The sequence below is a fragment of the Notothenia coriiceps genome, unplaced genomic scaffold (genome assembly GCF_000735185.1).
Source record: "Notothenia coriiceps isolate Sejong01 unplaced genomic scaffold, NC01 NC01_scaffold00009721, whole genome shotgun sequence".
NCBI classification, from domain to species: Eukaryota; Metazoa; Chordata; class Actinopteri; order Perciformes; family Nototheniidae; genus Notothenia; species Notothenia coriiceps.
Window position 1 is genome coordinate 18,049 of NW_011342422.1, and position 21,103 is coordinate 39,151.

At 40.9% G+C, this 21,103-nt stretch overlaps 1 protein-coding gene across 1 annotated transcript; it reads right to left on the reverse strand.

The window, feature by feature from the left end:
- Positions 1 to 43: 43 nt before the first annotated feature.
- LOC104945562 (amyloid beta A4 precursor protein-binding family B member 1-interacting protein-like) lies at positions 44 to 19,893 on the reverse strand. The gene is made up of 13 exons (XM_010771259.1): positions 19,849 to 19,893; positions 16,228 to 16,287; positions 14,332 to 14,419; positions 10,806 to 10,993; positions 10,641 to 10,712; positions 10,400 to 10,559; positions 10,190 to 10,311; positions 10,024 to 10,098; positions 9,221 to 9,364; positions 7,812 to 7,922; positions 4,135 to 4,233; positions 3,899 to 3,968; positions 44 to 2,701 (listed from the first exon to the last, which is right to left on the reverse strand). Exons 1-13 carry the CDS (start codon positions 19,879 to 19,881, stop codon positions 2,577 to 2,579), a joined length of 1,347 nt encoding a protein of 448 aa, XP_010769561.1. The 5' UTR covers positions 19,882 to 19,893; the 3' UTR covers positions 44 to 2,576.
- Between the last annotated feature and the right edge of the window lie 1,210 nt (positions 19,894 to 21,103).

Genomic DNA, 21,103 nt, shown 5'->3' on the forward strand with positions numbered 1-21,103 from the left:
CTCTGGTGGTCTGTAGCAGTTTAAAGGGGACATATCGTGTTCGTTTTCAAGTTCATTCATGCACTTTGGGTTTCTAGTAGAACATGTTTACATGCTTTAATGTTCGAGAAACACATTTTTTTCTTCGTACAGCCTGTGTAAAGATACCTGAATTCACCATCTGCCCGGAACACCCCGTTTTGGTGCCTGTTTCTTTAAGCTTCCTTCCCGAAAAAGCCCAGTCTGCTCTGATTGGCTTGCGGGAAAATATTGTAATGGTAGTTCTCAAGCCAGTGTGGATGGGGGTTGGTGTTTTCTAATGAGCATGAATGTGAAAGTTCGTTGATTGGCACTGATAAAGCTTTTCATGATATGTCCCCTTTAGAAGTCACATTTAGCCTCAAAAGAAATTACATAATTTAAAAAAAATGGCAAGTTAATTTAGATTTAGTGTTAATTTGCCGCCAACATTTTCAGTATTTAGAGTATGCAGTAGATCCAGACAGTGAAGTGTTGCGAGGATTTCACGAATAGATGAGGCAGTATCGCATTTTTAGGATAAAATGCCGCGCATATGCTCCTAACCCTTTATTTGCACTGTAGACCAGCAGACCAACTCCTCCCTTCCTTAAAAAAACATCCATCTTACCTTAAAAAAATCACCCGAAAAAGGACAAACAGACATCAACAAGTGCATTAGGACACCACTGAATGTTCAATGCCGTCGATGTCCGAATCACAAGATTTTTAAGGTGGAACAAAAGCAACCTTGTGTTGTGTACTTACTATGCTCTGTGTCAATGGGGATGCTGTTAAAAACTGAGTGTATAGAATGCATTACAAAAAAAAGACAGTTTCTTGTTTCTGTTCTCTAACTTGTATATAAACTGTAACGTGAGAAGCTGCCAATAACAGTACATTTGTCACTTAGTGTGTTTTCACCTGTTTCCATCCGTGCAGGTGATGGCAAGATTGGATGCCATTTACATTTTTTATTTAACTTGAATATAAATTCTATTCATCACTCACAGTGCCATTTTTTACTTTATCGTGGCAAAGTGGCCGTGTATAAACAGTTATTTTTCTATGTTCCGTCACACCTATATCCTTTTGGTCACTTATTCTGTGATGCTGTCCAGCTACTGTAGCAGAGCTTCTAAACACGAAGCAAAGGAAGGACTAAACTGTTTGTTTTCAAGTTTTTTTCCCATTGCGTTTGAATAGCTGCACTGATCAGGTTAACCGTAATGACTTCATGATTTCCGGCATTGCAAGAGTTGCTTACAGAAGTATCGGCTAACCTTTACATGAGTGGTTTCTGGTGAGGGGCTTTACATTGGTGCTCAAACACCATTATCACCAACACACACAACCTCAAACCGAGACTTCTCTACACACTGTAAACATAACAAGTGATGTTAGCGTAATTTCTTCGTTGGAAAAGGTAAACATCCATCAGATTTGATTGTAATCGTCTTCAATCACCTCTAGTGAATGTAGGCAACCCAGCAGTAATGTAAAACTAAAGTTTGTTTTTGTCAATGTACACCCAGAAACAGATACAAGTCTGCGCTACAAATGAATGACACTTGCTAAACGCAGTGATTTGCAATCCAGAGGTCTTACAAACAGTGCCGATATGAAGACTTCTGTGCTGGTTTCTGCTACTTTTTCAAAGTAAACTGCCTGCTCTTACAAAGTGATTGTTGTTGCAAGTAAAACCCGCCGTCATATATCATCAAAGCTAATTGTTATTTTTTAATACATGTTTGTAACAAGCCACATAAACAAACATAATCATGTACTATGAGAATAACGGGCATTGAACACACTTTTATTTTGAAATGGATACAGACAAACCAAAATACTTCAGTATTCATTGGGCCTTTGTGCATGAAAGTATCTGAACGTCGTAACAGTGAATGATTTGCCACTACATCCCATTATGATTGTATTTATTCCATCATGAGGTCATTTTTTGTGAAAACTTTTCTACCTAATGTATTTCTAGCTTTGCATTCAACTTGTTTTTGTGTCTGCTGAGGAAGGTTTGGATATAGCAGTTTGTATGTAAAGGATTAATTTATACTTTTTTCATAGAGAAATCATGAGACAACCACTGACGTGCAGAAATTTGTAATGTTTACCACTTAAAGTTTCGCATTTCAGGGCATCACAGGTCAAGGCGCATTTCTTTGATGTGTGTTTTCTTAACGATGAAAAGTAGGGTGGGGGGGGAATCTGTAACTTAAATGTTCATGGGAACAGAATCCAATATTTGTCTTCTCAGTTTGTACATAGGATGTGTTCATTGCAATTTATGTACAGTCTTTTTGTAATAAACAGCTCATTGAAACAATGAACGAAATTAGGTTTGGAGTGTGTCGTAAATGTGCGAAAAAGGTATTACTTGTAAAACCATACACAAATAAATATCCTCATACATATGGTATTAAATTAAATCTGTTCTTTTGCATTATGACATGTAAGGTTTCTCCTATGTGCATTACAGAAACGTGATATTATTGGCACCAAGTTAACAATTTTTCCGGATTTGTGTTTTCCAATCAATTAATCCAAGCTAACTGAAGGACACCTTAAACTTGTGTGTGTCCAGGAGGTGGAGGAGGGATGAAGTCAGGCGGTGCCTCGTGTGGGTAGTCTTCAACATTTGTAGTTTGGGGTGGAGCCTGTTGCGTGTTGACCTGTGAGTTATATCTGTCTGTAGAGACAATCGAGTGAGAAATTGAGTGAGTGTTATTCTATATTTAAAAAATACTGCTTTCCTACAGTTTTCTCCCTGGCACCAGTAACACGTCTTAAGAAGGGATAGAGTATATAATTCGGCAAGCAAAGAAAACAATTAAATTGAGTCAGATGCCAGCCTGACGGCAGTTTCTAGAGCTTGTTTAATAAATACGGTGGCTTTGAGGTAACGTAAAAATGTTAAGTGCCTTATCTAGTGCCGGAAATTGGTTTGTCCATTCTGGGCTGCTGTTTAATCGGTAGTTTTAAGAGATTTGGTCACGGTACAACTGGAGCAAAGGGAAACCAAATGCAGGAGACAGACCCTTATTCCTTTACGCAATACAAGGCAAGGCACACATCATTTTACAAGCTTTGATATACGAGGATCCAACAAGACTAACAGAGGACCAAAATACAAGTAGAACTAATCACATAGACAAGACACAGCTGGAGAGGGCAGGCAGAAAAAGGGCAGCATGGTGATTACACACAGGTGGAAAGAATCAGGGCGGGGCAGACAATCACAAAAAGGCGGGAAACACAAAGACAGGAAGCAAACCCAGAAATGACAAGGGGAGAAAACGTTTTTCTTTTTTAAAACATAATGATATACATTTAATTTCTGCTAATACCATACACTGGCTCTTTAAATGCATGAAATTCTCTGAATGTTAGGTTTATTGTTTTTAGATTTAACAATAAATACCATGCATGCAAATGTTTTATTTTTAGGTTGAGTTCCAAATAGCTCAAGTTGCCATACCGACTTCCGAGGCCTGCTATTGGATGACTCAATGCTTGGAGGACGGCCTTTGTGAAAGGATATAATTGTTTTTTATTTAACAAATTGTTAAATGAATAGTAAGTTCAAACAACACTGCTGTTTGAACTTAATATAATAATCAAACATAAATGTTGCTAAATTTAACTTTTATTTTCTTGATGTAAATTCAGTGATAGGCTAGTGAGTGTTGCGGCCTGCGGACAAGGGTGCCCAGCAACTATTTGATTATCCCGAGAAAAATTCTAAAAGGATTAACAATGGGAATTGATTTGAATGTAAATGACAAGACACAAACGTATAAAAATGGGAAAAGTGAGATAAGTATCGCGGTTTGAAGTCCTATTTTTTGTGTTTATCTAGCGGCCCTGTTGTGACGTGTAGACTCACCTTTGTGTGAAGCAGAGGGGTGAGCTCTCTTCATCGCAGCCTGGTAGTTCTTATACAGGGTGGTCCCATACTGAACACACATAGGACACACACATGTTTAAGTCTTTGACAATGTTGCAATCTCTATATTTGCTATTTCTGTGCATAGAATTTTCAAATTTGAAATTGACTGTCATATAGATTTCTAATCTAACTGCCCACATTAAAGTGATTTTTGTTGCAGTGTTGAATCTGACCTTAGCTATCCTGATGGAGTTGACCCAAAGCAGCAGTGTGTGCTCATCATCACAGCACAGGAACTTGATGTAGTCAGACTCTTTCTGGATGCAGGGATGCTGTGAAAGAGACAGAACCGTGATGTTTAAAGGAAATACCATAATTTAGTATTTTACTTCCATAAAATTGTATGACTTGAGAGGCATATTAAAAGAAGAATTGTCAAAACTGATACAACACAGGCCGAGATCTCCCAAATCTGGATCAAACTGTGGTAACGCTGTGTACTACACTTCCCATAATGCAACTCAGTAGTGTCTTTGGTAGATTCTTCCTTCTTGGTAAATGCTAACATCCAGCAAACTCTACTGCCCCAGTTTGAAACACAAACTCTCAGTTTTAAACGTGTAGCCTAAAGCTAAGATAAACAGCATGAAATCACTATGACATAATTGGGGTAATTTCCTGTTCCCTCATTTTTGTTCGCAGTTTCATGTATTTTTAGTACACATAAAAGCCAGCAGAGGGCGGCTGATACCAAGATGTTGCTACACTGAGTGCCTTGGCACATAAATGACAGTTTTTGACTGTGAATGTGGCTCTTGATTAACAAAATCAAATCAAAATCAAATAAGACAACAATTGGAAATGTGTATAAGTAAACACAATACTATATTTATTAGTATCGGTGAAAGAGGTATCAGATATAGCAAATGGCAACAATACATTGTAAACATACTAAGTTACAAGTAGTCCTGCATACAATATGGTATTTGAGTGAAAGAATAGTATGAGCATCAACACATACTTTAAATACCAAAAAGTAAAAGGTTCTCAATATGTATTTTGGCCGATTTCAGATTCAAATTAATTACATTTGTGTACTATTTATTGATACATTAAATAGTCTGTTTTCATCCCTTTTAATGTTGCAGATGATAAAAGTGTGGTTTATTTGAATTACTTTATATTCTGCTGGGCAGCTTAAACTATGATAATATATCATAATTTACTAGTTGAATTATATTTTGTATAAATAACAAAGTAGCTAGTAACTAAAGATGTAATATAAATGTTAAATCATTACCAAAGTACAGTACTGAAGTAAATTCACTTAGTAACATTTCACCATCGTTTATAAGGCCAGGGTCAAATGTTTGAGAAGCACTTGTTCTACTGTCACACGTCTACATTAACAATTCAAATGTTTTCTTGAGTCATCTTACTTCCACTCAACATGACTCAGCTGTCACTGCCAACAATACTTCCCCCCCAGACAATATGATCTTAATCTGTTGCATTTAGTAAAGCAGTTGTGTCGAGCCCTTCTATGCTAATGTTTTTAAAGTAATAACATATGGTATTACAATTGAAATACCATAATAGTAAGTGGATGTATGATCTTTGAATGTCTATTATATTCATCTATGCAATATTGAACCAGCAGCTACAACTTTGGACTGTATTAAACAAAAAAGTATTTACTAGCAGTCCAACTTCTGAATTAACAGAACATAATTTATCCCTGCTTGCAAACAAGTGTGTGCATTGAATATACTCTTACACACACACACACACACACACACACACACACACACACACACACACACACACACACACACACACACACACACACACACACACACACACACACACACACACACACACACACACACACACACACACACACGCACACCCTACCCCTACACACTCCCCCTCCGTGACGGAGTGAACTTCGTGTCGGAGTGACACTCGCAGCTCAACGAGGCTCCCTCCTGTCAGATGGAGGGAGTAAATACAGCGGCAAGCTTTGGGACAAACTCCCCTCTCTCCGGCAGAAACAGGAAATGCCGTAACTGTGTGTAACATCGTTTTCAAATCAGCATCTCTTAAGGCCCTGACACACCAAGCAGTCACCAGAGGACTCGCCGACGCCGACGCCGGCTGTTGCGTCGCCGTGTTCTCCTGCGTCTTGGCCATGTGTCGCACGGGAACACACCGCAAAGACTTCAGTGCGTGAGTGGCAATAACTCTCCTTACCAGCAGGCGGCGGTAGTGTGTATTCGTCATGCAAAAGAGGCAACAACCGGAAGACAGACTGCGTGATAACCGAGAGAAGAAGAACAGACTGCCTTGAATATAAACAAAACTCTCGTCCATCGAAACATGTTTCGTGCGGCACTGGAGCTAGATTTGGGTTCTGCCCGCTCTGTATTAATGTCATGTGGATTTTCCTGTCATGTTGACAGGTTATCAACATGTAGGCGTTGATAAAAGCTCATTCTAATGTTGTGTTGTGTGTATGAAGGTACAAATAAAGTTTTGCATTGCCTATCGTGCTATTTGTGTTTATTCTTTTAATCACACAGCGATAAGACACAATAACAATGTGCCTACATAACTGTCAGTTGCAGCCCTAGCATTAGTATTGGTTATTGGTTATAGTAACAGCTACAACATTAAAATACTTATAGGCAGATTGAGGAGGATAATGGGAGAATGAACAGAGGGGCAGAAACATCCATCTGAATAATAATAACTTTATTTGTATAGCACCTTTCATACAGGGGATTGCAGTTCAAAGTGCTTTACATCAGTAAGAAATAAGATATCAAATCAGTGTAAAACAAGCAACAAGAGCAAAACATAAAGTGGGATAAAATAATGCAGATATAGATATAGATATAGATATATAGTAATCCCAACAGGCCACCTTGTTTATGGTTTGATTCAGATTTAGTAGAATATAAAATACATGAATGAATGATGAAATGAGCACTTAAAGTGCAGACATACTATAATTATATTGAGGTACTTGAGACTAATCCCGCAACTTTATAGTTCTGCTCCAGTTCGAGAATGACGAAACTATCACGTATGAAAGGCTACATGTGAATAGAGGGGCAGAAAACCGGCTTGCACATTTACATCATGCACTGATTCGCTAGCTGAACAGCCAATCCGAGTGATTGCTTGGTCTGACTGCCCGACGCGATGGATGGCCGATTCAACATGTTGAATCGGCCATGCATCGGGTCAGGCAGTCCAAATAAGGCGTGTCACGGCCGACGGTGCGGGACACACCAAATTGAGTTTGTGCGACAGAACACGCTTCGTCTTCCGACGAAAGAAAATGGCCGAAATCGGCCTGGTGTGTCAGGGCCTTTAGACAAAAAATTCAAAATGAATAACTAAAATAAAACTCCAAACATCTTTAATAACAACTTTTTTGTAAAGCTCTTTTAGTTTTAAACCTGATGTTTATAAGCTTCTTAGTTTTTGCAACAGTCTGTAAATATACACAACTTTATAATAAAATGCACACATTTACCTTTTTCTAGACTAAACACAGGTATGATCCTAAGTTAAAAAAAAGATGAGGTTATCATGAGGTTGTTAACATCGTAGTTTATCAGTGGATGTTTGCTGGAACTGTTTGTAAACAGCGTGTTTCCTGACGGACACACACAGCGTTGAGTCCGGTCAGGTAGTGACCGGTTTCAAGCCAGAACTCAGCACCGATGCAGACTCGCTAAACACTGACCCTGTTGTGGAGAGACTCTTTGTAAAGAATAAAAAGAGCCTAGCCCTAACCCTGCACAATAACCCTAACCCAAACCCTTTTTTAGTTAAATCCGATGATCATTACCAAGTCTGTAATTTTCTCCCAATGCCGAGGGTGATTCGTTGAGCTTACCTTGAGCATGAAGCAGAAGTCGGTGGGAGCTCTGTATTTCAGTTTGAAGTGCTTGGTGTTATAGATGTTGAATTTTTCAAAATGGACAAAGCAGACAAGATCGCTTGAAGACTATCGGAAAGAGAAAAGAAAAAGCTAATATTCAGAATGTCAGGTACAAATCTTAAAATGACGAAAGAAATTACAGTTTGGATTTACGTACATGCGTTTTAAATGTGTACAAGATATGGTAATCAACTTTCAAGATCTTTTACCATTAAAAAGCTGCCAATCAGTTTTAAGATGTAGCATAATGAGGAGTTCCATTTCTTGTCATCATTTTGTGAAGAAGTACAGCTACAGCCTCGTTGTGTGGTTGGTATTACAAATAAAGACACTTCAAAGAAGTGGAGGGCCAATAGTTTTTCTTTCATTTTCAAGGGAGGCAACAATGAAGCTTCAAGTCAAGGGACACATTTGTTTTTTCTTTTGTGAAGAAGTTCAACTTTCCTTCCCTGTTTTGGTTTTGAGCAGAGATATTGTGTTCACACAATAAACATCACTGACAAAGGTGCTGTTTTTCGGGAATCTACAAAGGGAAGCTTCAAGGAAAAGGAAGTAACCCGCAGACCTCTGGCTTCTGTTTTCTTTATCTCTCATGTTCCTTCTCACTTTATCTGGCACCTTTGTCCATTTGTCTTCTTCCATTAGCCAACACTTCCTGCTTTATGACCAAAGCTCCATCCCCCTCTTCTTCGTAATATGACAGTAGCTTTTGTGTACAGTCTTCTCGTTCTGCTGATGATTTTTACTCTGCCTTATTCGGCCATTTATGTCCTTTCCAAATATTCACCTTCTTCCTCCATGTGGCCTTGGCGTTGGATGATCGCTGCAGCGATTTGCACATCTGCTTAGCACAGTTTTCCCTCTTGGATGGTTATTCAGATTTTTTTTAATTTTTCAGCCCTCACTCACATGCTGCTCTTCAACAGCAGCTTGGCCTCAATTCACACTGTCCATCTTCATTTCTCGCTCTTTCTGCCTCTGCTACGCTTGAGCACTCAGATGTAAGCTATCATAGACTTCACACAGGGGAAAAACGTATCTTGTCTCTCTCTGTTTAAAGACTGCTGCTGTACTTTTCTAGCTAAGAATAGTTAGGCTCTTTACTGCCTGGTGCCAAAAATGACCTAACCAAATGAGTAATAACCAGTTTTACTGGCATGGCAACAGCCCACTAAAAGGCTTTGTGTGTAGGAGGAGGTTTCAACCACACAGGTTGCTAAATAGCTCATCTCTAACCTACCTGTTCTCTCTTGAGCAACAACACATTGGTGTCAACAGTGCAATATGAACATGCCTGTATTTAAATGTAAAATATGATGTAGAATTCTTTAAATGCTCAAACATTTTTATTTGTTTAGCCATACCTTTGTCTTTCCCTTGGGTACATAGTAGATGCCTGAGGCCCTGAGCACAAAGTAGCGAGGTTTCCAAACCTTTTTCGCATCTTCTTTGAGGTACAGGGTACCTTCAAGATCAGGAACAATCAGAGTGGAACCTCCAAAGTGCTCCTGCGGGGTCCCGGAATAGAGAAGAACATTAGTAGGTAAGTGTGAGGTAAAGCTGCGTGTAATGTGCTTAACATGACCAGCAATTTTTCTTCAGATAGACCTCAAAGGAAGCATATATAGTGAAAAAGGGGGCCTGATATGGAGCCTTGTGGAACTCCAAAGAAAACGGGTGCAGAAGAAAAGGACACACATTTAAATTCTAACAAAGGTTAATTTGTCTTGTAGTGTTAGAGTTCAAGGGCAGTCTTAGTGGGTAGAGTAATTGACTGTGTCAAAGGCAGTAGAGAAAACTAATTGAAACTGTGTGACTTCTTGAGTCCAAAGATAAGAACAATCATTTTTTCACTCTCGGGAGAACAGACTCAGCGCTACGGTGACTTAAATTGTTCCAATGCACTTCATCCAGAATGTTGGATATTATTAATGTTCATTATTAAGAACAGGCGGATCAGGTTGGGTTTTATGACAGCTCGTTTAAAGCAAGATGGGACGTATAAAAAATGACCATTGAGTTATTTATTATTGATAAATTATATCAACTAGGTCCAAAACCTGTAAAAGTTTTATGAATTTCAACTTTCTCTCGTTTTGTGAAATGACACACATCAACTTGACATATAGTCTCATTAATAAGATGTGAGCATGGTACTGTAACTGACCTGAAGTAAGAGCTGTTTGGCTTGCTCATTAATTTTGCTCGAACATTCTTTCTTCTTTTTCCACATGTAAAATACCTTCAGGGGGAGAAAAGCACGGTTCATTATACCAACTAAGCAGAAGACAGTTTAATAACATTTTTGAAAAGGCAAGAGCACTCTTACTCACTTGAGGGTTTGTGAACATCACATACTTCTGAGGTCTTGAGACAAAGTACATTTTGTTTTCACTGAGACGAGTCCACGAAGACAGGGGCTCCACTATGTGTTCGTGGTCTTCAAAGCCTCTTTCTGAAATGTTGAAAACACATGTATATCCTGCCTCTGTGGAGATTATTTTTGGCATTGGTGTGTCTGTGTGTGTTCTTGTTCATCTCACCAATCTGCAGTTCAGGGTTGGTCTCACACAGGCTCCAGTCAATGCTGCAGTCGCAGTGTGTCTTCTCAAACAGCATGTCCAAAACCTCTCGGACTGTCTGTCTCTCATCCACCATCAGTATTTTGGAGCTGCCGTCACTCATCAGCACTTTTACTATTAACTAGGACAGGCAGCAAACTAAGTACATGTGTCTATCTGACTGAAAAGTGACTTAATACATAAACAGACCTGATCATTTTACCTTTCTCACTTTGGCTTCTTTCAGCTTTTCCAGTGCCAGTTTAATTTTGTCTGACTTTGTCTGTGGTTCGCTCTGGAAGCATAAAAAGAGGAGGTTATCAGTTGTCCTTTATTCCTTGAAATTACAACTTTGTTTTTCACAAGCCGTGACTGATTCTATAGTTACCGTTTGCAGCCCTCCAGAGGATTCAGCAGAGTTTGAAGGTGGAGGAAGGGCAGATGCTGCCATTTCATTATCTGCACAGTTGCCGGCCTGTTGATATGTGGGGAGGCTACATTCTGAGGTGGTTGATCTTGATGCTAGGTCAGCCATCAGAGCATCCAGGTCATGGTCCTCCAGTTCTTTAAGAGACTCTGTAAGGAGATAAGGAGTTGTGGCCTAAAGGTCAGAGAAGTAAAGGTGCCAGTCAAACTTCCCTTCCTGGTAACCTCACACTGATAACAAAACCTCCGTAGCCAAGCTAGCTGTCACGATCTTAGTTTTATGTCACGGTTTTAGTTTGGTCTGTCTTGTCATGGTTTTATTTTGCAATTCTTTTCTCCCTGTGTCTTGTCTTCCTCCCTGTCGTTAGTTTCCCTGGTGTGTCTGATTGTGTTCACCTGTTGCCCCGGCTGTTTCTCGTCTCGTGATTGCCCCTCCCTGTATTTAGTCTGTTCTCTTCCTGTGTTCGGTGTTGGTTCATTATTTGTCGTTCATGTCTCCCTTCATGTTGGTCACAGTCACCTTTTGTTTGGATGCTACCTCGTACCTGTTCACGGATTCTTGTTTTACCTCGTACCTGTTCATGGATTCTTGTTTTACCTCGTACCTGTTCATGGATTCTTATTTTTTCAGCTTTTGTAAATAAAGCTCGCCTTTTGTTTCCTTTTGAAACCTGCTTCCTCCTCAATCTGCAATTGGGTCCTATTTTTCCCCAACCCTGACAGAATGAACCAACCACAAATGGACCCAGCAGATGAAGTAGAATTACAACATGATACTTTTTATTTGGCTTGCTGCTTTGATTGGTGGAAGGGAGCGTTCAGTGTTTGGCAGAAGAGGGCCGCTCTGGTAGAGGCGCACCGGTTGGCAACAGAGAAAACATGGTTGTTGAAGTTTTTACCTGGCTGGATTGTGGACTTCCTCCAGACATGTGATTCCCGGCCTGCTAGCTCCAGGCATGCTAGCCCCCTGCCACCCAATTCCCAACCTGACACCATAATTCTTGTGTGTTCCGTCTGGAGTCAACCCCTGCTTCTTCCCCTTTTCCTGCTCCTGTCCAGGAGCCGTTCTCGGGTACTCGTCTGGCTTTTGGAGGTCCACTGAGCCTCCAAAAGGCTCCTAAGAGAAGGAGTCGCAAGTCCAGGCTAGCAGCCCGAGCCCCAGAAGCCATGCTTTGGGCTCCAGTACAGGCCCCAGAAGCCATGGTTCCGGCTCCAGAACCGGCCCACACAGCCATGGTTCCAGCCCCAGTTCTGGCCCCAGCAGCCATGGTTCTGGCCCCAGCAGTCATGGTTCCGGCTCCAGAACCGGCCCACAAAGCCATGGATCCGTGCACCAGTACCGGCCCACACAGCCATGCTTCCGTGCTCCATTACCTGGCTTACACAGAGCCAGGTTCCAGGCTTCTGTTCCGTGCCCAACAGCCATGGTTCCGGCTCCAGAACCGGCCCCAGCAGCCATGGTTTCGGCTCCAGCACTGGCCCTCCGGCCGACGCCAGCTCCCCGTGTCCTGTCGGCGTACCGGCCGACTCCAGCTCCTCGCCTCCCATTGGCTCTCCGGCCGACGCCAGCTCTCCGTGTCCTGTCGGCGTACCGGCCGACGCCAGCTCCCCGTGTCCTGTCGGCATTACGGCCGACTCCAGCCCCCCGTGTTCTGTCGGCGAACCGACCCTCTCGGGTCCCCTTTCGAGTCCCCTCTCGAGTCCCCTCTCGAGTCCCCTCTCGAGTCCCCTCTCGAGTTTCCTACTCAAGTCCCTTCTCTAGTCCCTACTCAAGTCCCTACTAAAGTGCCGTTGGAGGTTCCGCTGGGGGTCCTGCCAACTCCATGTCCTGTCCCGTTGGGGGTCCCGCCGACTACTCTTCTGCCGGGGGTCCTGCCAACCCTATGTCCTGTGCCGTTGGGGGTCCCGCCTACTACTCTCCTGCCGGGGGTCCTGCCAACCCCATGTCCTGTGCCGCTGGGGGTCCCGCCGACAACTCTCCTGCCGGGGGTCCTGCCAACCCCATGTCCTGTTCCGTTGGAGGTCCCGCCGTCACCTGTCTCGCCGGGGGTCCTGCCAACTCCTTGTCCTCTTTCGTGGGGAATCCTGCCGACACCTGACCCGCCGCGGGTCCTGCCTACTCCTTGCCCTGTTGCGTTGGTGGTCCAATCAACACCAGCCCTTGCTCCATCCGGGGTCCCATTGACACCAGCCCATGTCATGTCCAGGATCCCGTCTACGCCTGTCCCACCGACACCGGGTCCTGCCCGGCCTCCGGAGCTGTCCGGTCTTTGGCCTCGAGCCCGGCCCCCTGAGAGCGACGGTCTTCGCCCTCGAGCCCGGCCCCCTGAGTTCGCCCGATGTGGCCCTCGCCCCTTTATGAACTCTGCCTTGCCCCCGGGCCGTCCACCCGAGACCCCCACAATGAGCTCTGCCTTACCCCCAGGCCGTCCACCCGAGACCCCTTCCTGGTCCTCTGCCATGCCCCTGGGCTGTCAGCCCAAACCCGTCCTCCAGACCCCCTCCACCCACCCTTTTGGCCCTAGTGGCTGCTAAACCCTTGTTACTGTTACAAGGTATGTATTTTGTAAATTGTGTAACTTGCTGCTGTTAAATACCGTCAAACTATGTGCTTTATGTGCAATATATACATATGCAATCTGTAATAACTGTAATATATACCGGGATGCTCAATCCTAAGAACTGCTACAGGATTTGATTTGTAGATTTGATTTGTTTTGGATCTGTATTTTTGAAAATGATGTAACCTTTTATCTTTTTTAGCATATTGTTTATTATTTTATAACTTAGTACTTTTTTAGCATATTGTTGTGGTGTTTGTTTATATTATAACTTAGTACTTTTTTTTAACGCATGTAAGATATGCAACACTAAGCTGTCTGTGGCTCTTTCCTGCTGTAACGCTGCAAATTTCCCCTCTGTGGGACTAATAAAGGTATTCTGATTCTGATCATGAGCCTAGAGCTCTGCAGTGGGACGCTATTGAATCTATTTCTTAGTCCTATCAACAGATTTTTGGCATTTATACAGCTGTGCCACAGCCATCCAATTGTCCTGCCATGTTGGTTACGTTACATTGCGTTATGTTATATTGCGTTATGTTACATTACGATATTCTACGTTATGTTAGGTTATATTATGTCATGAGCCTAAAGCTCTGCAGTGGGACGCTATTGAATCTATTTGTATTTCTTAGTCCTAACAACAGATTGTTGGCATCCTCCTTTATTTCCCAAACTGATTTATCTCCACTTTTATCCACCCTAGTCTTCAGAGGTTGGCGTGATCTTCTGGCACAAGAAAAAACAGACTCTCCCCATCTCCTAACAGAAACATAACATCTTGAAAGACTGCCTTACCTCCCCCACTTGCATCCTTTCTACATCACACATATTTTCAGGGCAGTGTGACTCTTGGTTATGTAACACAGTTGAACATCTACAGTTCTTGCTTTGAAAGAGAGCATTGTCATTTGAATGAGCATTTACCATTCAGGTCTGTGAAGCCAATGGAGAAGGTGCGCTCTGTCTGTAAAGCGCTGTCCACTTCAGTTCTGTCCGCTGATGCCATTAAACTCTGCAACAAAGCAATGAGATAATACATTAACAAAATCTCACACCGTATGACCTTTGTATATTGTACAGCAAATAAGCATTATTGCATCAAATGTTTCAAAATACATTTTACACAGAAGTCATTTGTATGACAGAAGCTTTTTATTTCAAATCAAAGAGCTGCCAAAATGGGCCATATGTGTCCTTGAACTGCTCTGAACTGTTGTTGGAAGAGGTTACATGAGCCTGTTTTGTATCAGTTGTTTCCCTGTTTTTAATGCTCTGTTTTCAAGTTGGACAATTAATAGGGAAAATACCGTACTTGGCTTCCGCAAAGACATAAATAACACTTCAGTAAGAAAAACTTATTTGTCAAGTGTGATGTTGCAAATTGTCTGTTCTCTTTTTTTGGAACAAGCTGTACATCCGGTGCATACATTGCACACTGGTGTCTCTATTAAAGAGCTTGAATACCATTGGAAGAATGGCCGATATCGAGACTGCAATGTCTTAATTATTAACAGAAGTCTCTACAGGCTCAATCATATTATTTAAACAGGCTGGGATAACTGCCAACCTGTACACAAAATGATTGCTGCCAGCATGCAGTTCAACCCGGATCATTTCTGTCTGAACACACAACAAACTCTCCTTTTTGTCTTCTGGTTTCAAGGCGAGGAGTGGAATCACTTTAAATGCTTTTGTTTCTCAGACTCTGAGAGGATCAAGGCTTTAACCAAAATGCTTTTCTTGCTAACACTGGTTATAGTCTGTTGGATGATGTTTTTCACTGTGGTGGCTTTTCAAGAAGGCGCATGCGAAAGTGACATATAGAGCGCTTTTCTGGCTGATGTAATGGTCCCATTCTCAGGGTCGCAGCTTACATAAAGAGATTTGAAAGGGCAAAAAATGGATTGAACCTCAAGCTGAGGTTGCATCAGTTGGAAGTATGTCATGTTTTGCTTGGTGAGCCGTAGTCATATGATGAGCAGATTATGTGTGCTTAAGGAAATCTGCAGCGATAGCCCACGTCCAATCCAGATGCGATGACTTCACGTCTCAGTCTCTCCTTACATTTTTTCCGCTCAGAAGCTTCAGTTTCACCACAGAGACTGCCATGTGTAATCAGATAATGCACAGATTAGCGAAGTAAACATCGAGTGATTTGTCTAATTTACTTCTAGTAACCTGTTCCTACTTCAAAAGCACTGATGGAGCAGTCCTCCAGAATGTGAGAGTCTCAGCTCATCTGGTCATGTTTTGAGAAAGAATGCGACCAAAGATATTTGACATCAGCTGTTGTTCCTTATAACTCCAGATGAACTGATGCATGATGCGAAACTCATGGATGATTCGTACAAACTTTCAAACAGACGTGTCATGGTTCTCAGAGAAAGAATCTTAATGACTCTGATGAGCCCTTTTCTTTTTTTCCTAGCACCACAGTTTATAGCTAGTGGCAACCTCTGTGTCTGAAAAGTAAAGACAATTCGGAGGTGCCTTAAACCTGAATTATCTCTTATATCCATTTCCTATCTACAGTCTATGGTTTTGAGTGAAATATCTCAAAAACTCTCGTGGATTGTTAAACATTTTATGATCCCTTCACTTTTCATAGCGCCACCTTGTTCCTGTCTAATTACCTATTTAATTACATAAGTGGCCCATATGTGTAACATGGTTGCTTAACAAACAGCATTAATGGTGGATTCAACATTCCTTTGTAAATTGCATTTTACGTAACATAACAATTGTTTGTGGACACTGTTTTCACCCCACAGCATTTTTTATATAAGGATTAATCTTATAGCAATCTTATGTACAACTCACCTGAGAGAGAGTATTCATCTCTCCAAGCAGGTCAGTAAACATGGCGTCTATGTCGTCCATCTGAGAAGGGAGAAGAAGACATTTAGCAGGAATACAAACACAATGAGGACAGTTTATTATGGCAGACCACACCAGCAGGAACTGAAAAATGTGGGATATTTTCAGTTCTCTTTGATTCAGTTTCTAGCGGCGCCAGTTCTTGAATGGATTGTCGTGCAGCAACTGGAAAACTTGGTATATAAACTTTATTGAAATGCTTGCGTAAGGCCACCAACATCTCCATAACAACATTTTTGCGGTAGACAAACAAACACTTTTGGACACATGCATGCTCAAGCACAAATACAGTTTGGATGTGTCTGTCACAGCTCTAAAAACCAATGAACAATATGCAAAAAACAGCTTAATCCCTCCATGTAAAGAGCCCGGAAATGTGATATTTGTTCTCCGTCACAAGCACTGCAATGTGATGCCATTGCCATTTCCAAAAAAAGTCACAGTGTGAGTGTGTGCGTGAGCTGGTTAAAATGGTTTCCATGTTTCTCTGGCTGTGCTGTCTGAACATGTTGTTTTTATCGCCGTCTAGCAAAAACCGATGAATCTCGCCTTCAATAATCTCTTGAGCAAAGAGATTGTTGAATACAGTGCTATATTCGCGAAAATATGTACCAACGGGAGAAAACGAACCCCCCTAAACATGATTCCAAACCATCTCTGTAGTATTTGGGTGTATTTGATCTTAAATTAAAAGATGAGTATCACAAACAAATATGGGTGGAAGCTCAAATATAAATAAATCACACTTTTTGAATTAATAATTGAAGAATTAAAAAAAGAGGGGCTTTTTTAAAGATCAAAGATGTTCTCTAACCAATACAAAGGAGAACCCAGCGTCTGGGTTTGTCCATATGGAGACGGCACTTCGCCAGCTTTAGGGTCAAAAATACATTGTGCATGTGGAGTGGCTTAAAAAGCTAACCGAAGAATGAGCTCAGTGTTTCTTGCCAACCCTTTGAGACTGTTGCTATGCACAGGTATCAATACCAATAGATACATGATAAAGCCACAGCAACATACATAGAAACAAGAAACCTTGCATACAAACAAAGGAAACAACTAACTTAGAGGCTGTATTAAGGTTTACATACAGCTTTGCTCAACTGCTTCTTATCGGTATGTTAGCTTCTCACTTAACATTTTAGAGGTGTTTTGTGGACATGGTCCTACAATAAGCATAATAACTGGAAGCACATGATTGTACTTTTAAACAGATATTATGTTCTTTGTTTGCATTGTTTTCATGTCTTTATACTTGTGAATCATGTATGTAGACATGTGTAATGCAAGTTCTGCTTGTATGGTACCACTTGATAGAACTTGCATCTGTGACACATTTGGTTTTCACATTTGTATCCCTGTATCTCATTAAGTTGTTTTGTTATATTCCTTAAGTCTGTAATTCATTAACCACGGTCTACTTGTGTTCGGTTCTTGCTCAGTGGGTGCTGGAAAAGGATCCAACTCCATGTGACCAAAATTAAAACTAAATACATAGCAGGCGTGTTAAGTTCAGTGAAGCCAATTAACCTAAAACTAAGAATGGTTGTTTTTCCGTGGGCTTAGAGGAGATTTTCACATTTTCCCTGGAATGACAAAGTTGCTTTTGTACTCGTTGCCTTCATTGGTAGGATGAGTTGGGTGAGATTGGTTAGGGTTAGACAATGGGAAGTTGTGTCGTTGTTATCCTACCACATCCACATAGGGAGCATGTATTTTACTACTATTTTGGACCTCCATGTTTTCACAGTAGCCAAGAACAACAAACCAAACACTGATTCTAGAGGGTTAGGGTTAGGCCTTTTCTCTTTTTAGGTTACTTGAAGGTGAACTCAGTATCTTTGTTTTTTTTTCTTCAAATTTCCAATATTTCCTCTCCTTATAGCTCTGTTTTGAATTGTTCCGCTGTAAAAATATAATATTAACTACTGCTGCTCTATTCTTGAGCTCATTTAAATCATTCAAATGAATGATCACTAAATGAAAGATACATGGTTTTGACTGGGGAGAAAGGGTATAAAAAGTTACATTTAAAAATTGAAGCAATCTTACAGTTATGGTGTAGTCAAAAGTACAAAATCTGCCTATTGTAGTATAGATGGATATATCAGCTCAGAAAGAGTGAATACATTCTCAGAAGTGAAATTCTAAATATGCGCCGGGCCGAGTAGACATCTGTTTGGCATTGTTTAACTTTACACTGATATATTTTACACATTAAAGCTGCAGGCCGAGGTATGCAAAGTGCATATTCTGGCCTGTATACGTTAAGTCATCTGTTGTGTGACGTATATCAATCCAGAGGCTCTGTCCGGGTCTTTATCGCTTTAAGTACCACTTGTTCTTCTTTATATAGGTATACATATGCAGACTAATGTGCATACACAGAAACAGAAATACATACAGTGCGGCTCAGTCTCATTCTGTGTTTATGTAAAACGGTAAACATAGCCTCCATTAAACTGTAATGAGGTAAAGGGGAAGTGGTAGGGCTAAGTATTACTTCCATATGAAAGTGACATTTGTTAATGTGAACTTTACCTTTGTTGCCTCTCAGGTCTTCTACCACATATTTGAAGGTCAACTTCTATAACTTCTTTCTCATTCTTATGCATACCTATTTAATGACTTATGACCCCAAGCATTTGCCCATCGAAGAAAGCGTTACAAAACCACATTTGTTTATGAATACCATGCTCTCATAGGCCATGTCACATTGTTGCTGCCGTCTCCCACTGTGGTCTCACACATCAACAAATGGAGGAGACGCCAGCAGACAGGCAGGCAAACAGGCGGAGGGACCAAAGCCTGAGTACAAAAGGCTATTTATTAAGACTTATATGCATGAAAGTAATCAGAAAGCATTTCCTGCTAACAGTTAACCAACATTTATGGTATTTTCCTGTGGTTGACAGCTTCTAACTGTTTTCTAATTAGTTGCATAACTGTCCATTGGCGTCTGTGGGGAGACATGTGTTTGTCCTCAACAAAGCTGATTTTGCAACCAATGATTACTTTCATTAATCTGATGTTTTATTTCACAAATATTTGATAAAGCGACTTATATTGGTTTATCAAAAATGTTGGATAGGGGCGCCGTAAAGCTCAATTTGTAGAGCTCGCGGCTATTGGGAGGAACAGGGTTCAAATCTAGCCTGGCACCATTTGCCACATGTCATTCCCTATGTTTCCCTTTTTCAGTTCTGCCTCTCTGGTTGCCCCAAAAAATCTTTACAAAAAAACTAAACTCTGGAAAATGTCCATCCTAGTCTCTCAAACTCCAAGGTAATGTCTTGTTTTGTCAGTCCCAAACCCCAAAATATTATAATATAAAACAAAAAAGCAGCACATTTGAGAGGCTGATAAAGTATTTTCTTTTTTGAACCAAAATGTATGGATCATCAAAGTAGATTATTTTTCTGTCAATCGACCAATGGATAGGTAAATATGGTTGCAGGTTTTTAAGTTATTGTTCTAGATTCAGCATTAGCATATTAGTATTTAATTATTTTACTATGTAGACCCCCACAAAGAAAAACATTCACTTTAATTTAAAGTTCTTACCTTTTCTGTCTCTTTCACACTTAGGAGCATCATGGAGTGTCTTAGTTGACTTAACAGTCAGGGGTCAGTCTATAGGTAACCACATGATCACGTGACGACACATGCACTGCCTCTACAGATATTAGCGTAACTTCCGGTTAAATAAGGAAGGAGGCTAATTTGCATTTCTGGTGAAGCAGAGTGAGGTTTACTTTTCTAATTATATTCCTGCACATATATGGTACTGACCATGATCTTCTTGCCTCTTCACTTGTTTTCTCAGAGCCCTACACCGTGATGGTAGAGTTGTGGCATTATTGATTTACATGTTTCCTTTCATCTTTTTGCACGTGTCTGAAGGGGAAGTATGACACGTCTGTGTGAAGTTCAGGGAGTTTGGTGATATCAGCAAATATTGGTCTTTTTAAGGTCAGAGGCTCAACACTTTTTTATATGTCTGAGCTTTTTACATTTTTTTTAATATAAAACTTTTTTATCTCCTACATTATACTGCTCTTTTAATGTTATAAGTCCCTTTGCATTGCAATGTTATTGTAAGGCGCTATAATAATAAACCAGCCTTGGCTTAATGAGCTCTTATCAATCAGCTTAACAGGAAACACCTGTGTGAGTTACCATGGTTGACGTGAGGTAATGCAGCATGTAGTGGCCTTCTGAAAAACAACATTGGGTGATATTTTAAAGGGCCATACGTATAAAGTATATTTATACGTTTTCTTTTTCAAAATACCAAACAGATCATGCATTTTAGCCATGCCTCATTTCGCTCTATTTTGCTCTCCTCCACCCCTGTCTTTGCATGCGCTGCAGCTGACCACGCCCCCCTGCAAAGGAGGGGGCAGAGTTACGAACATCATGTTACCATGCTGTTACCATGCCACGGCAAACTTTCATTCCCCTGATAGGTGGAGAGTTGGCCATATAGGCGGAGCTCCTCGTCACTGACGTCAGACTATTTTCAAATCTGTATCAGATCCGTTAAAGCCCCGTTTTTACAGATTTTGGGTATGGAGGAAAAGAGAGAGGGTTGTGTTTTCTGACACTTGATGAGTTCCCTGACACACCGTGGACACATATTCATGTATAAAAGACGTACAAAGGTGCATTTTGCATGATAGGTCCCCTTTGACTTACTACTTGCATATTGTCAATATCGAAGCCCCCCAAAGTCATTTATAACAGCAAGCGTAGTTATAAAAGTTATTGTGATTCAAAAAAATCAATCGATATTCAAGTCAAGTCTATATTTTCTAAT

Excerpts from the sequence above, each read along its gene's own strand:
- LOC104945562 (XM_010771259.1), bottom strand. The coding sequence starts at position 19,881 with ATGATGCTCCTAAGTGTGAAAGAGACAGAAAAG. Across the intron at positions 14,420-16,227 it reads AGATGAATACTCTCTCTCAG|AGTTTAATGGCATCAGCGGA; the intron begins GTGAGTTGTACA and ends GCTTTGTTGCAG. Across the intron at positions 10,099-10,189 it reads TGATGTTCACAAACCCTCAA|GTATTTTACATGTGGAAAAA; the intron begins GTGAGTAAGAGT and ends CTCCCCCTGAAG.